At 59.8% G+C, this 14,736-nt stretch overlaps 1 protein-coding gene across 3 annotated transcripts; it reads right to left on the minus strand.

Annotated features, from left to right (window-relative positions):
• Positions 1 to 1,137: 1,137 nt before the first annotated feature.
• On the minus strand, positions 1,138 to 14,710 carry LOC105488872 (VPS9 domain containing 1). Of its 3 annotated transcripts, none has more exons than XM_011753372.2 (15): positions 14,474 to 14,710; positions 12,755 to 12,830; positions 10,584 to 10,676; positions 10,315 to 10,477; positions 6,703 to 6,814; positions 6,556 to 6,618; positions 6,152 to 6,204; positions 5,987 to 6,074; positions 5,388 to 5,473; positions 4,643 to 5,067; positions 3,773 to 3,902; positions 3,255 to 3,463; positions 2,873 to 2,972; positions 2,450 to 2,554; positions 1,138 to 1,978 (listed from the first exon to the last, which is right to left on the minus strand). In XM_011753372.2, the coding sequence occupies exons 1-15, from the start codon at positions 14,570 to 14,572 to the stop codon at positions 1,885 to 1,887; spliced, it is 1,896 nt and encodes a 631-aa protein (XP_011751674.2). In that variant the 5' UTR covers positions 14,573 to 14,710; the 3' UTR covers positions 1,138 to 1,884. The 3 variants fall into 3 exon arrangements, with proteins under 3 accessions (XP_011751674.2, XP_011751673.2, XP_011751677.2); XM_011753371.2 differs by having other exon boundaries at positions 3,773 to 3,905; XM_011753375.2 differs by lacking the exon at positions 14,474 to 14,710 and having other exon boundaries at positions 3,773 to 3,905; positions 10,584 to 10,731.
• Between the last annotated feature and the right edge of the window lie 26 nt (positions 14,711 to 14,736).

Consider the following 14,736-nt stretch of genomic DNA (forward strand, 5'->3'; position numbering starts at 1 on the left):
GCTACGATGCCTGGCCAGCTTCTGCTGTTTTTCTCATTGGGGCTCTTAGTTTTTTCTTTATTTGTAGGATTTCTAAAAGGAATTATATTATTCATTCCTGTCTTACGGGGGAGCCGCAAGCTCAGAGAGGGCAAAGTTGCGCAGCAAGCAGCAGCACCTGAACACGTCTGCCGGCTCTCAGTGCCAGGGAGACGGCCGAGCCGGGACGTTCCCGGCCCCCAAAGTGCTCAGGCTGCAGGTGTGGCCCGATGCCAAACCAGCAGGTGCTCCCACGCCAGGATTTGTTCAAGACACAGCTCATCTCCACCATTCCATGAAGCAGGCTTTAAAATCCCCTCTTCTAGACACCCAACACTGAGGCCGGAGCAGGGACCCTACCCAAGCTCCAAGGCACCATGGCCAGCTGGGGTTCACATCAAGGGCTGGGGCAGATGCTCCAGCTCTGCCCCCACCCAGAGACACTTCTTCTGTCTCCCCACGGGGTCCTCGGGGGTAAACCAGCCACTCCTGAGGGTGCAAGCACAGAGCATCTGAGCGACGTCCACAGCTACTGCTTTTAAGACTGTTTCCGAGGACAGCGACACTGCCCCACAGCCAGCTTCTGGTAGCATCGAGGGCTGGGACCTCCACCCCACCAGCCCTGCCACCTGCCTCCTCATGTCATCTGAAGCTGCTGGCGGTGCCTTTCTTGAGGAACACTACATCCTGATCTGCCCACACCCCCCGGCAGATGCTGTCCACGGCGGCCTTCTGTGCACCTCAGAGCATTTGTGTCCCCATGCACAGAACGGTGATGATTCCCAAGACCCTCGGGTGACTGCTCTGGGCTTAGGTCCCCAGTGATGACCTAGGACCCCAGCCTCACCTCCCTCCTTCCCACCCACTGATGCCCTGCGGAGCTCTCCTGTCCAAGAGGGTGAAACCCACACCTGCCTGGCCAGGAACAGCCCCAAGAGGATCCTGCTTCTATCCAGAGGGTCTTGGAGGCTGACAGATGCTCAAGAGGTGGCGCCAGGCTTGGTTTGGGGCTGGGCTGTGGCTCCTTCCCCCACATCCTCAGCGGCCTCTGCCATGGGCAGCAGGGGTGGTTGTGCTGCCTGGCCAGTGGGGTGGGGATTCAGGGAGCCACACGGCAAAGCACAGCAGTGACCTCTTTATTTCAGGCTGGGTGGGGGCAGCATGTGACAGTTAAAGAGGGCTGACCCTTGGGCTGCACGGACCTGGAGAAGATGCCCAGGGTCCCGGAATGTTCACAGCCCACAGGCAAGGTGAGCAAGGGGCAGGGAATGTCCTGGGCTCAGAGCCCTGGACCCTGCAGGGATGTCCCCGCCCATCAGCGAACAGCACAGCCTCCCACCAGGTGCACCCCAGGCACCAGCCGGCCCTTGTTCCTGATCCAGACAAGAAACTAGTTCATGGGGCTACAACTCCCCTTCTAGGGGTCACAGGGGACAGAAACTGGACTGCCGTCTCCACCGCTGGCTGGCTCAGGGACCCCTCTTCCCTGACGCTCCCCAGGAGCTGCCCCAGTGAGGCGCTGAGCAAACCCAGCCAGATGCTCATCGCTGAGCCCGCACCCACCGGAGCCCGCAGCTTCCCTTCTCGGGGCCTCTCTGAGGCCTGCACAGGTGAGCAGGTTCCTCCTGGAGCTGATTCAGCCCCACTCTATTGGGGCAGAGGTGCCAACCCCAAGCTCCAGGGTTAGATGTGAGGTGGGGAAGGGGCAAGAGCCGGAGAGTACACCACAGTGGACAAGCCCCCGCCGTGTGCAGAGCAGCGTGAGGCTCCAGGATGGTCCTCAGTAGACCCCGTGGCTCTAGGTGCAGGAGAGATGGCCCTGGGAGGCGAGGCCGGGCCCTGCAGGGGCCCTGGGGTCTGGCTCTACTACTTGGCCAGGCCTCCCTGGGGCAGCAGCTCCACGTAGCTCAGGGCACTCTGCAGTGATGTCAGGCAGTAGCCCTCCTCTCCGATTAGGTACCTGCACGGATGGCAGGGGCAGCCGGTGTCATCTGGAGGAACAGAGGGACAACCCCGGCCCTCCAGACGGCAGTGTCTGCCCTCCCAGTTCAGGATCTGGGTGCTGAGGGTGTGCAGGTGGGGCTGTCAGGGCGGCTGGGCTAGAGGGGGCCTTTCCCAGCCACTCTGTGCTTGTCCTTGGACGGCAGAGCCAGGGATGCCCCTCGATCCCCTGACTGTCCCCTCCCCAGGCAGATGTTGCTTGGGGCAGCCCCCAGCTCCTGCTGTTGGGGAGAGGCTGAGCTAAGCGAAGGCACGGGACATGTGGCAGCAGGCACTCTGCAGGTAGACCCACAGGGGCTGTCCAAAGGCGTGGCTGTGACGGAGCCACACACTGCCCTCCCAGATGCCACTGACAACCACCGTTTAGGTTGAGGGATGAGGTCCCTGCTTTTCCCACAGAGACCCCTGCCCTGCCCCCGCCGGACTCTACCCCTCATGGATGAACTCCTCCAGGGCCGCGCACTCTGACACCAGCTGAGGGAGGCCGCTCCTTAGCACCACGAAGGACAGGATGGGCAGCAGGTCGTCGGCACCACTGTGGGGAGGGCACAGTGGCCGTGGGTTGGGGCCAGGGGCCTCTCACTCCACAAACCCAGCAGCTGTGGAGCCATCCTGGCCGTGCTGGCCGCAATCTCTGTGCCTTCCTGTCCCGAGGCACAGGAAGCCCCCTGGGTGTGGTGAGGCTGTCCCTAAACTGCACTGCGGAGCCAGGGCTGGGCCCACACGGCCCCTCCTGCTTGTACAGTGCAGCCGGCTGGCACGAGGCTAAGGGGCAGGAAGACAGTCCCTCCTGTGACCATTGCCTTTCTATGGCCCTTCCTGCCTGGCCACACCTCACCCTCCTGGGACTCACATGGCAGCTGCAGCGATGGGCTGGGACCCGGCCTGGGGTGTGGCCTCCGGCGTGGGGCAGTAGTCTTCCGCGCAGACACAGATGACCCGCAGGGTCCGCACTGCACCACAGGCAGCGTTTCAGGAGCAGCCTGAGCCACCCCTGATACCTCGCCCACCCACCCGCCCACATCCTGGTGTGCAGGGCTGGGAAGAGCTGCGGTGACCCTGGGGACACTGCTGAGACTGGGAAGAGCTGCGGTGACCCTGGGGACACTGCTCAGACTCCACTTTTTTCCTGGTCTCCCCCCTCCCCACCGGCACGTGACAAGAGAAGCTCAGTGATGAAGACACAGGCTCCAGGTCACCTACTGGGATGGGAGCCTGCCCCTCCCCCTGCTGACCTATGCACTCCAGCTTCTTCTGGGGGCAGCTCTCCAGGACCAGCAGTCCAAGCTCCTGGGCCGCAGCGCAGTAGGGGTAGCCAATGGCCCCCTTGGCCTCAGGGTTCTGGGGGAGGAGCTTGGTGGGGATGCCAATGGCGGTGGGGGGTGCATTCCTGTAGAGCTCCATGCTCCTGCTCAGGGCAGCCTCCCGGGCTCGGTGCACACTCCTGGGGCAGAGAGAGACCAGGCTAAGCTGCCCCAGGGACCTTGCCCCAGGGACAGAAGCAGGGCTGTGGCTGGAGCTCAGGCCTGGAGAAAACTGACGATGTATCCCAAGCAAAGAGCTCCAGTGTTCGCAAGATGCCAGGCACGGGAGGGTGCCCACAGTCCTACCTGCAAACTGGAAGCGCCTGAGGATGGCCTCAGGGAAAGCCACAGGCTAGGGGGCATTGAGGGGAGCAGACAGTGCCAGGGAGCAGGGCAGGCCTCCTGGGAGACACCAGGCCACACGAGTGGTTGTACGGCTGGGCCCATACCTGTACAGGGCCAGTAGCAGAGGCCACAGCGGGGAGAAAAAGGGCTCCTCAATGCATGCCAGGCAGCGGTCCTTGGAGGCAGCTGTGTTTAGGCCTTCAAAGGCCAGAAGGGTCAGCGAGAGCAGCCTGTCTGCTGGGAACAGAGCCAGACACGTCCACATAGGTTCCTCCCCTGCCGGGTCAAGTGGCTCTAAGCCATGGGGCCTTCTTCCGCCCAAGCAAGCTCTCTGAGAGGCAGACCAACTGGCAGTGTCCAGGAGCAGAGGGGAGAGGGCCCTGTCTGGTCCTCTTTCCACCGCCTTCAAGCCTCCTGCACCCACCCCTGACCCTCCTGGCCCAGGGCAGGGAGTCTGGGACCAGAAACTGTCATCTACGGCTGCTGCCCTGTTGGGCCAGCAGCCTGAGAAAACACCGGAGAACGATCCCTTTCTCAAAAGGGCCTTTACCCAAAACCGCAGGGACCAGGGGAGACTTTAGAATCAACCCCTGTGGGTGGGGACCCTGGCCAAGTTCCTCAGTGTGTGGGCAGCACAGCGAGATCGCCGCTGGGGGTGCTGTCGGGGGCCCTCACTGGTTCTTAGAAAACTCTAGGCCGGGCGTGGTGGCTCACGCCTGTAATCTCAGCACTTTGGGAGGCCGAGGTGGGCAGATCACCTGAGGTCATGAGTTTGAGACCAGCTTGACCAACATGGTGAAACCCCGTCGCTACCAGTCTATTTCCAAAATGAGAAGGGCTGAGGCGTAGGCTGGGTGGACATGAGTCTGATCAGAGGCTCTGATCGACAGACCCTTCCCCAAACAAGTTTGAAATGGACCAGCAAGCAGGGGTGGAGAGCTGCGGCCGCTCTCCCAGCGAGGGCCTGGCCTCACCGATGGCGTTGTGGATCTCCTCCACCGCGCTCTTCAGCTGCTGCAGCTGGGGCTCCGGCTGCACCCCACGGCCCTGGCCCTGCCGCTCAGACGTCCCCAGGAACTGCTCCAGGTCCTCGAATGAGCTGTCCTTGTCCGGCAATCCAGATGCGGTGTCCCCCAGGGGCGAGGGAGGCCCCACGGGGCCGGGCTGGAGTGGGGGCGTGGGGGGGCAGTCCTGGGGCCGCGGGGCCGCGCTGGGCTCCGGCGGGGACAGCATGCAATGGAGGCTCTGCGAGGGCCGCAGCCGTCGGCTTCCGGGGTTGGGGGTCGGGGGGCAGCAGCCCGGGGCTGGCGCGGCTGCTCTGCTCACGGCGGGGTACAGGGCGCTGTACACGGCGCACTGCAGCCGCCTCAGGAGCTGCGCGATCGGGTGGTCGGGGAGGCTGCGGGAGAGGAGGGCGTGAGAACGCGGCCGGCCCCGGCCTCCCCGTGGCATCCACAGGCGCTGCGCTGCGCTACGCCCGGTTTCAGAGAAGTGACTCGCGTTACCTCCTGACCGTGAATGCTGGAAAGTCTGCCCCCGCCCGCGCTGGGGAGGTTAGAGAAGCCGAGAACCGCCCTCGGCGCAAAGGGAGCTGCGGTGTCCACGTGGCCGGGGCACAGGGTCCCTGGGTCAGTCCAGCCCCTCTCCCGCACCTGGCACCAGGGAGAGGCGCCCAAGGCCGGTGCGCAGGGGCTCTGCGGGGCCTGAAGGCCCAGCTACCTGAGCAGGTGTGAGACCAGGCTGGTCACGAGTGACAGGTCCCCCGGGCTCCTCTTGAGCTTGGCCTTCCAGTGCTTCGGCCAGTCCTATGGGACAAGTGGCCTTGAAGGAAAGCACAGTGGGTCCGCCACGACCGGACGCGCCTCACCTCCCACCAATGCCGACCCCTAGAGACTGTGGGAGCCCGTCCTGGGTGCAAGAAACCCAGCGCCAGCGCCCCGCGCCCCGCACCCGCCCCCACCTGAGGGAGACCTTAGGTGAACCTGGCCCTGCTCCCTTGCTGGGACCTCCCACGCTGGGACCCTCCCACGCGACCCCTGGTCTGGCCCCCTCGCTAAACCCCACCCCCACGCAGCCTTGGTCCCGCCCCTCGCTGGGCCCTCCCACTCTGCTCTGGCCCCGCCCCCTCACTGGGCCCTCCCACGCGACTCTGGCCCCGCCCCCTCACTGGGCCCTCCCACTCTGCTCTGGCCCCGCCCCCTCACTGGGCCCTCCCACGCGACTGTGGCCCCGCCCCCTCACTGGGCCCTCCCACTCGGCTCTGGCCCCGCCCCCTCGCCGGGATCCTCCTACAAAGCCTGGGCCGGAGGGGGACGCACGTGGTCCTGCTCGTACTCCAGGACGGCGGCGTAAAGGGCCCGCTGCTCCCGTTCCTCCGGGGTCAAGGCGACCTGGCTGCAAAACCTCCTGGGGAGAAAGGCACGTGGTGGGTCCCCGGGCCAGGCCCTCCCCGCCGCCGCCCCAGGGGCGGGTAGGAATCCCACCTGTTGGCGGCCTCCTGGAGCCGCAGCCGGCGCTCCTCCATCTTTCTCTGGAGCTGGGTGCAGAGTCAAGGGGCCGAGCGTCGGATCTGAGCGGGCCCTCGGTTCCCAACCCCGTCCCACACTCCGAGAGGCCGAGACGTCACAGGGACCCCCCCCTCAATGAGGGGCTGTCCCCAGGTGAGGCTTCTGGGGCAGAAGGTAGCCTGCGCTCAAGCCAGGAGAGCCGAGCCAGAGAGCCTGGGGGATGGGGGTGAGGACCTTCCCCTGAGGCCATGCCTCTGCAAAGCGGGAAGCCCCTCAGCCCTGTACCCCGACCCTGGAACCTCCGCCCCCCTCGCTGTCCCCTTCTCTGCCCTTGGCTCAAAGCCACACCGAGTTTCCCCTCGGGTGGTCAGAAAGGGTGCTGTCTCCTCCCGGGCTTTGGCGATCACTAGGTTCTCCATCATCTGCCGCTGTAGAGAGAGGGTCTGGGCGGGGAAGGAGGGAGTAAGACCGACGCCCCCCACACCCCGCGCCGACGCCCCCCCAGGCCCTCTGCAGCCCGCACTCACCAGGGACGTCTTCTGCATGGCCTGGCTGGGGTCTAGCCGGGCCATTCGGGCCTCATACGCAGCCTTCAGCTTCTGATTCTGCAGGGAGGCCTCCTCCAGTGGCGTCAGCTCTCTGGAAATGTGACAGCTGCTGTCTAGACCTCTAGACCCCAGGAAGCCCAGTGGTGTCTGGCCACCAGAGGAGCCTCTCTCATCCTCCCGGATTGCTCTGAGGCCAGGAGGTGAGGAGGAAGAGGAGGGGAGCTATCTGGCCTGGGCTGCAACATCTGCCCCTTCTTGCTTCCTCTTCCCAAACCCAGATTTTGGCCAGGTGCAGTGGCTCCTGCCTGTAATCCCAGCACTTTAGGAGGCTGAGGCCAGGCGGATCACCTGAGGTCAGGAGTTCGAGACCAGCCTGGCCAACATGGTGAAAGCCCATCTCCACTAAAAATACAAAAATTAGTGGGCTTGATGGTGCACGCTTGTAATCCCATCTACTCGGGAGGCTGAGGCAGAACTGCTTGATCCCGGGAGGCGAGGTTGCAGTGAACCGAAATCTGGCCGCTGCACTTGAGCCGGGGTGATAGAGCAAGATTCTGTCTCAAAAAACCAAAACCAAAACAAAAAACGTTAAAAACAACAACAACAAAAAAACAGGTTTTGGTATTGCCAGGACTTTTGGCTTTTCAAGAGAAGCTGGACCACTGGACTTCTATGGAGATCAGTTATACGTGTTTGGCAACAGCATGAATCTTGTTTTTTTTTTTTTTTTTTTTTTTTGAGATGGAGTCTCGCTCTGTCGCCCAGACTGGAGTGCAGTGGCCGGATCTCAGCTCACTGCAAGCTCCGCCTCCCGGGTTCACGCCATTCTCCTGCCTCAGCCTCCCGAGTAGCTGGGACTACAGGCGCCAGCCACCGCGCCCGGCTAGTCTTTTGTATTTTTTAGTAGAGACGGGGTTTCACCGTGTTAGCCAGGATGGTCTCGATCTCCTGACCTCGTGATCCGCCCGTCTCGGCCTCCCAAAGTGCTGGGACTACAGGCTTGAGCCACCGCGCCCGGCCATGAATCTTGTTAAAGCACGCTTGTGCAACAACCCGAGGGCTGGATAACTTTGAATGTGGCCCAACACAAATTCCTAAACTTCCTTAAAACATCACTGGGGGCTGGGCACAGTGGCTCATGCCTGTAATCCCAGCACTTTGGGAGGACAAGGCGGGCAGATCACGAGGTCAGGAGATTGAGACCATCCTGGCTAACATGGTGAAACCCAGTCTCTATTAAAAATACCAAAAATTGGCCGGGCGTGGTAGCACGTGCCTGCATGCCAGCCTGGATGACAGAGACTGTGTCTCAAAAAAAAAAAACAAAAAAACCCTGTTTTTTTGCAATTTTTTTGGTTTGTTTTTTTGAGACAGAGTCTCATTCTGTTGCTCAGGTTGCAGTGCAGTGGCACAATCTCGGCTCACTGAAACCTCCGCCTCCTGGGTTCAAGTGATTCTCCTGCCTCAGCTTCCCAAGTAGCTGGGATTACAGGTGTGTGCCACCACGCCCGGCTAATTTTTATAGTTTCTAGTAAAGATGGGGGCGTCATCATGTTGGCCAGGCTGATCTCGAACTCGTGACCTCAGGTAATCCGCCTGCCTTGGCTTTCCAAAGTGCTGGATTACAGGCATGAGCCACTGAGCCCGGCCTTGCAATTTTTTTTTAAAACTCATCGGCTATCGTTAGTGTTAATGTGTTTTATGTGTGGCCTAAGACAGTTCTTCCAGCGCGGCCCAGGGAAGGTAACAGATTGGACACCCCTGCTTTAAAGGCACTATATGGGTCAAACGGCTAGAACAGTCTGTGACCCGTGAAAGGAAGAAGCGTTCTGCCTCCTTTAGACAGTTCCTAACAGCCACTCCACCTTGAAAGCTTCCGTCCCTCTTACCTTCCTACTGTCAGGGACAGTAGAGGGTGGTGGTGGGGACAAGGAGGAGGAAAGACAGAGCCTGGCTCCTGGCCACCCTGCCCTGAAGCCACACTTGCAGAAACGAGGTGACTGGGAAGCCAGGCGCCACCACAGCAGGGACAGAGTGGGCCCTTCTTGTCTCTCCCACTTGGGATTCATTGGGCTTTTTGCATTTGTGTCTGTATTTTTCATCATGATGTTCTAGACAACTGTCTGCCATTCTAACGTCTAATAATGCCTCTCTCCCATTTTCTTTCTGGAACTCCAGTGAACACGTTAGGCTTTCCATCTCTCTCTTTTTGTGTGTGTGTGACATAGTCTCACTCTGTCACCCAGGCTGGAGTGCACTGGTATGATCTAGGTTCATGGCAACCTCCGCCTCCTGGGTTCAAGCGATTCTCCTGCCTCAGCCTCCCAAGTAACTGGGACTACAGGCACCCGCCACCACGCCCGGCTAATTTTTTTTTTTTTTTTTTTTTGAGACAGAATCTCGCTCTGTCGCCCAGGCTGGGGTGCAGTGGCCGGATCTCAGCTCACTGCAAGCTCCGCCTCCCGGGTTTAGGCCATTCTCCTGCCTCAGCCTCCCAAGTAGCTGGGACTACAGGCGCCCGCCACCTCGCCCGGCTAGTTTTTTGTATTTTTTTTTAGTAGAGACGAGGTTTTACCGTGTTAGCCAAGATGGTCTCGATCTCCTGACCTCGTGATCCGCCCGTCTCGGCCTCCCAAAGTGCTGGGATTACAGGCTTGAGCCACCGCGCCCGGCCAATTTTTGTATTTTTAGTAGAGACGGGGTTTCACCATATTGGCCAGGCTGGTCTCGAACTCCTGACCTTGTGATCCGCCTGCCTTGGCCTCCCAAAGTGCTGGGATTACAGGTGTAAGCCACCGCGCCCAGCTCCATCTCTTGTTTTCTGTCTTTAATTTTTGTTTCTGTGATTCATTCTGGATATCTTTTGACCTTTTTTCCAATACATGAATTTGCTCTTCAGCTATGTCTGCTATGCTATTATAAACTTGTGTGCTCACTTTTGTACATATGCGTGTACTTAGACATATATATGTAATTTATTCTTGTTCCCAGCTAATTTTTTTTTTTTATTAGAGTCTCGTTTTGTTGCCCAGGCTGGAGTGCACTGGCACCATTACGGCTGCACCCTCAACCTGTCAGGCTCAAGTGAGCCTCCCACCCTCCCACCTCAGCCTCCCTAGTAGCTGGGACTACAGGTGCACACCACTATGCCTAATTTTTTTTTTTTTTTTGAGATGGCGTTTTGCTCTTGTTGCCCAGGCTGGAATGCAATGGCGTGATCTCGGCTCACTGCAACCTCCACCATCCAGACTCAAGTGATTCCCCTGACTCAGTCTCCCAAGTAGCTGGGATTACAGGTGCACGCCCCCACAGCCGGCTAATTTTTGTATTTTTAGTAAAGACAGGGTTTCCCCACGTTGGCCAAGCTGGTCAGGAACTCCTGACCTCAGGTGATCTGCTCGCCTTGGCCTCCCACAGTGCTGGGATTACAGGCATGAGCCACCGTGCCCAGCCTGCATTTGGCTGTATCAGGTAAGAGGATATTCCCATTCTGGGATTCATTTTTAAAAAATTCACTGTGATCACCTCATTTTCCTCAGCCTCAAAAACCCAATCCCAGGCTCAGCCCAACTCCCGTCTTGCCCATCTTACTTCTTAGAGCTTTGTGACTCTGCCCCCTGAAGCTTCTGGAAGATCTCGGGTGGCAGAAAAGGAGAGAGCTTCCCTCCCTCGTCGGAGTAGACGCGGCGGTGTCTGCCGGCAGGCTGGGGGATGGGAGCAGCGGCAGGCATGGTTGGCTTCAGGCGTGTTTTCCCTGCAAGCCATTGGTAGCCAGAGGTCAAGCGGTGGGCCCACATCCCACAGAGGAGATGCAGGCTTGGGGGATGCCCCAGGAGAGCCGCCTACTGCAGGAGACCCACCAAGCTTGGTGGCCGTTGACTGGGCCCTCTCCAGACACTGCTGCGCTAGCTTCAGCATCTTGGAGGTGTCCGGGGGCACAGTCTCCCTAGCTTCTGGAGGAGGGACAAGAAGGCTGGTCACAGTTGGCTCTATCACCGTTACCTATTGCTGAGATAAAATGAGGCAATGGAAAAGCCAGGCAAGCCCACTGCCCCCCAACCCCTCACTGCCCCTGGGCAAGCCCACTGCCCCCCCATCCCCCACTGCCCCCCCATGGACCCTGGGCAAGCCCACTGCCCCTTCCACTCCCCACTGACCCCGGGCAAGCCCACTATCCCTCATGGACTCCAGGCAAGCCCCCTGCCCCACCGTGGACCCCGGGCAAGCCCCCCCACCCACTCATCTCTAATCATCTGCCCTGGTTTTGCCTCCTGAGCCTGCTAAGTCTGTGTGTCCCTCATCAAGGCCTGTCAGAGCCTAGACCCTAAATGGGAAGTGGCTGTTTTACAGAGACAAGGACGTGCTGAGGGGAACTGCCTCACCCGTCTCCCACTGGCTGTGTCCCTAAAGTCCTTCCTTCCTGTAGGCTTGGCATGGAGCACCTCTGCATGTGACCACGGGCCTGCTCACACAGCCCTTCTGCACACATGGGAGCTGCCTCTGTGACTCACCCCTGGACCCACTGCCCCAGCGCCTGACCCACCTCCCTGCTGCCTTTCACAGAAAACTTCTCACAGACTCCCATTTTCTTATCTGGCCCCGATTTCGGAAACTGCCCTTACCCATCCCCACCTTGCCAGATGTGGTGGGCCACAGGCGTTCCTCTGTCTTCTGGGACTTTGCTCTCCCCAGGGGATCCTCTGCCACTCCTCCACCCAACTCCTCAATCTTGGAGCGCCAGAGCTCAGCTGAGCTCACTGGTTCCCTAGGGAGCTGGGGCAACTGTTAGCTCCCCCTGACCTCTGTGCTGCTATATCCAGTGGCTGGTGGCCCCCTCAAACTTAATGTGTTCATCATGGAACTTTCTGTTCCCCCCCTCGCCAGTCTGCTCCTGTCACCATGTGCCTCCTGCAAGTCTATTCTGTTCCACCCTCAGGACACATCTCCAGACCGTTTACTGCTCCCATCCTGGGTGGTCCGGCCACCGCCATCCTCAGTCCTCACCTGAGGCTCCGCTTCCAGGCTGGTCTCTCCCTCAAAGCCTCTTCAAGTTTTCCTTCACACCAGAACAGCCCCAGTTCCACCCAAGGCATGCACACAGCCCCACCCCGCCCACTCCTATTTCAGGGCCTCTGCACACCCCACTGTTGGAATGCTGCCCCACCTCTGTGCCACTCACTGGAGCCAGTGTCTTGCCACACCCCAATCTCCATCCTCTTACCCACAACACTCGTCCCTTCCTGCCACTATATCACACTGAGTGTGGGCCGGTCCACCTGCTACAGATGGTCAGGCTGGAAGGATACAGGAGCCCCCCCTGAAGCCTGGCACTCATCAATGGCTCGGCTGCCCACAATTTTTTTTTTGTTTGTTTGTTTGTTTTGAGATGGAGTTTGGCTCCGTCACCCAGGCTGGAGTGCAGTGGTGTGATCTTGGCTCACTGCAAGCTCTGCCTCCCAGGTTCACGCCATTCTCCTGCCTCAGCTTGCCGAGTAGCTGGGACAACAGGTGCCCGCCACCACACCCGGCTTTTTTGTATTTTTAGTAGAGACAGGGTTTGACCGTGTTAGCCAGGATGGTCTCGATCTGTTGACCTTGTGATCCACCTGCCTCGCCTCCCAAAGTAGTAGGATTACAGGCGTGAGCCACCGCGCCCAGCCTAGGCCGCCCACAATTTGTCCAGCATGGAGGGAGCAGCAGGCCTTAGCCATGACTTTTTTTTTTTTTTTTTTTTTGAAAAGGAGTTTTGCTCTTGTTGCCCAGGCTGGAGTACAATGGGGTGATCTCGGCTCACTGCAGCCTACGCCTCCTGGGTTCAAGTGATTCTTCTGCCTCAGGCTCCCGAGTAGCTGTGATTACAGGTGCCCGCCACCACGGCCAGCTACTTTTTGTATTTTTAGTAGAGACGGGGCTTCGCCACGTTGGCCAGGCTGGTCTCGAACTCCTGACCTCAGGTGATCCGCCCGCCTCTGCTTCCCACAGTGGTGGGATTACAGGCATGAGCCACCACGCCCGGCCGGCTGAGCCGTACCTTTAGTGGTTTCCACTTCTTCCAGTAACGCCTGGGAGATATAGTGGATGGTCCTCAGGTATTCTGTGTATGCCTCCTGTGTCCAGGAAAGAGAACAGTGGGGTCAGGCCTGTGGAGGGAAGTGACTCCATCATTCCTTCCGGGTCCCCTTGTGGGATAAGCAAGGAACACCCACCACCTGCTTATCTCTGAGATAGACCAGAGACACTGAGCCTGCAGTGGTTGGCTGCAGCCGGAACACGGTTTTCTGCCTGGGGCACAGGCAGCATCACTGCTCTGCAGACTTGGAAAACACATCAGAACCTGAGAGAGAGAGCGAGCCAGGGACGAGCTGGACCTCACTTTCTCCTCTCACTGCCTTTCTCTCCACAGGAACTGATGTTCTCATTCAGTGGGCCTGGGGAAGTGACCTCAGCAGTTTGCTGTCATTTTTCACTCTATGCGGCGTTTCCTTCTTGTGCAACTCAAGGGTGATTCACTCAGTGGCTTAAAAAAATACTTCCTGAGAGGATAAAGGGAGTGATACTGGAAGTTTTCAAATCACTTCCCGGCTTAAGTTCTGAGAAATCCCTTTCCCAGAACCCCTGAGTTACGTATTCCCAGTGTACACAGGAGCCTAGAACATGTGACTGTTACGTTTCAAGGCCGTGTGACCCCTCTGACAAGGTGCAGGTCATCGGAACCAGAGTATGGTGGTTTGTTTTGCTGAGACAGAGTCTCACTCTGTCGCCCAGATTGGAGGACAGTGGCAGGATCTCGAGTCACTGCAACCTCCGCCTCCCGGATTCAAGTGATTCTCCTACTCAGCGTCCCAAGTAGCTAGGATTACAGGTGTGCACTGCCACGCCTGGCTAATTTTTGTATTTTTAGTAGAGACGGGGTTTCACCGCGTTGGCCAGGCTGGTCTCGAACACCTGACCTCAGGTGATCTGCCGCCTAGGCCTCCTAAAGTGTTAGGATTACAGGCGTGAGCGACCGCGCCCAGCAATATGGTGTGTTTGTTTCATCCCCAGCTGTTAAGTTACCTATCTTTAAATCTACGCCTCAGAGAAAAAGACAAAATACAATCCAGGCAGGATTTCTGACTTGTGGAGGCACCTGCTGCCCTAAAAACCAACTTGGGGAAAGCGGCAGATTCAGGAACGAGGCCTCTCCTAGGCACAGGCAGGCTCCTTCCTTCCGTGGGCAGCCGGGCGTGGCTGAGCCGGCTTCTCTACCTGGTCGCCAACCTTAGATTCGGCCCCATCTCAGAAACGGGCCACACCCCTCCGGCCTGCTTTTCCTTCCTAAGGCGACTGCAAAGTCTCACAAACGAGCGGGCATGTGGCCTTCTCTGGATTCCGTCCCCTGTGGCAACCGGATTAAATCTACCATCTCTGCCCAGAAAAGTGCACGAACGCATGGACCTGCTCGTCACACGGGTTTTGGAAGGTGGCCTGGGGACTCTCCCGCTGCATCTCAACAGCTGGAGCCCAGGCTCTCATGCGCCGGCTCAGCGAGCGGACTGCAAAGCCGAGGCCGGCAGGATCTGAGCTGTCCAAGGTCACTGCACGCCCGGCTGCGCCCCGCCCCCGTCCTCGCCCGGGAACCGCGGGGGGTCCCCGTTGGCGCCTGCCCCCGCGTCCCCAGCCCGAGCCGGCCCAGTCCTCGCCCTCCCGGGGCGGGGGTCCCTCCAGGGGCCACCCTCGGCGGCCAAGCCCCGCCCCCGCCCCGCCTCACCCGGGGCCGGTTGCCGGTGTCCAGCTCGATGGCCCCGTTGGCCAACTTCATGGCGCTCTGCAGCGGCTTCACCGTGCCGTCCCCGGCCGCAGCGGCCATGGCGCCGGGCGGGGGAGGCGGCGGCGGTAGCCGAGGGGCGGGGCGGGCGCCCGGGAGCCCGGAACGCAGCCGGCGCGGGTGCGGGAGCCGCCGGAGCAGCGGACCGCCGGAAGGGACGCGGCCGCACTTCCGGCGACGGGCCCCCTCCGCGCGTACTTCGGGCC

This window comes from Macaca nemestrina, chromosome 18, assembly GCF_043159975.1.
Source record: "Macaca nemestrina isolate mMacNem1 chromosome 18, mMacNem.hap1, whole genome shotgun sequence".
NCBI classification, from domain to species: Eukaryota; Metazoa; Chordata; class Mammalia; order Primates; family Cercopithecidae; genus Macaca; species Macaca nemestrina.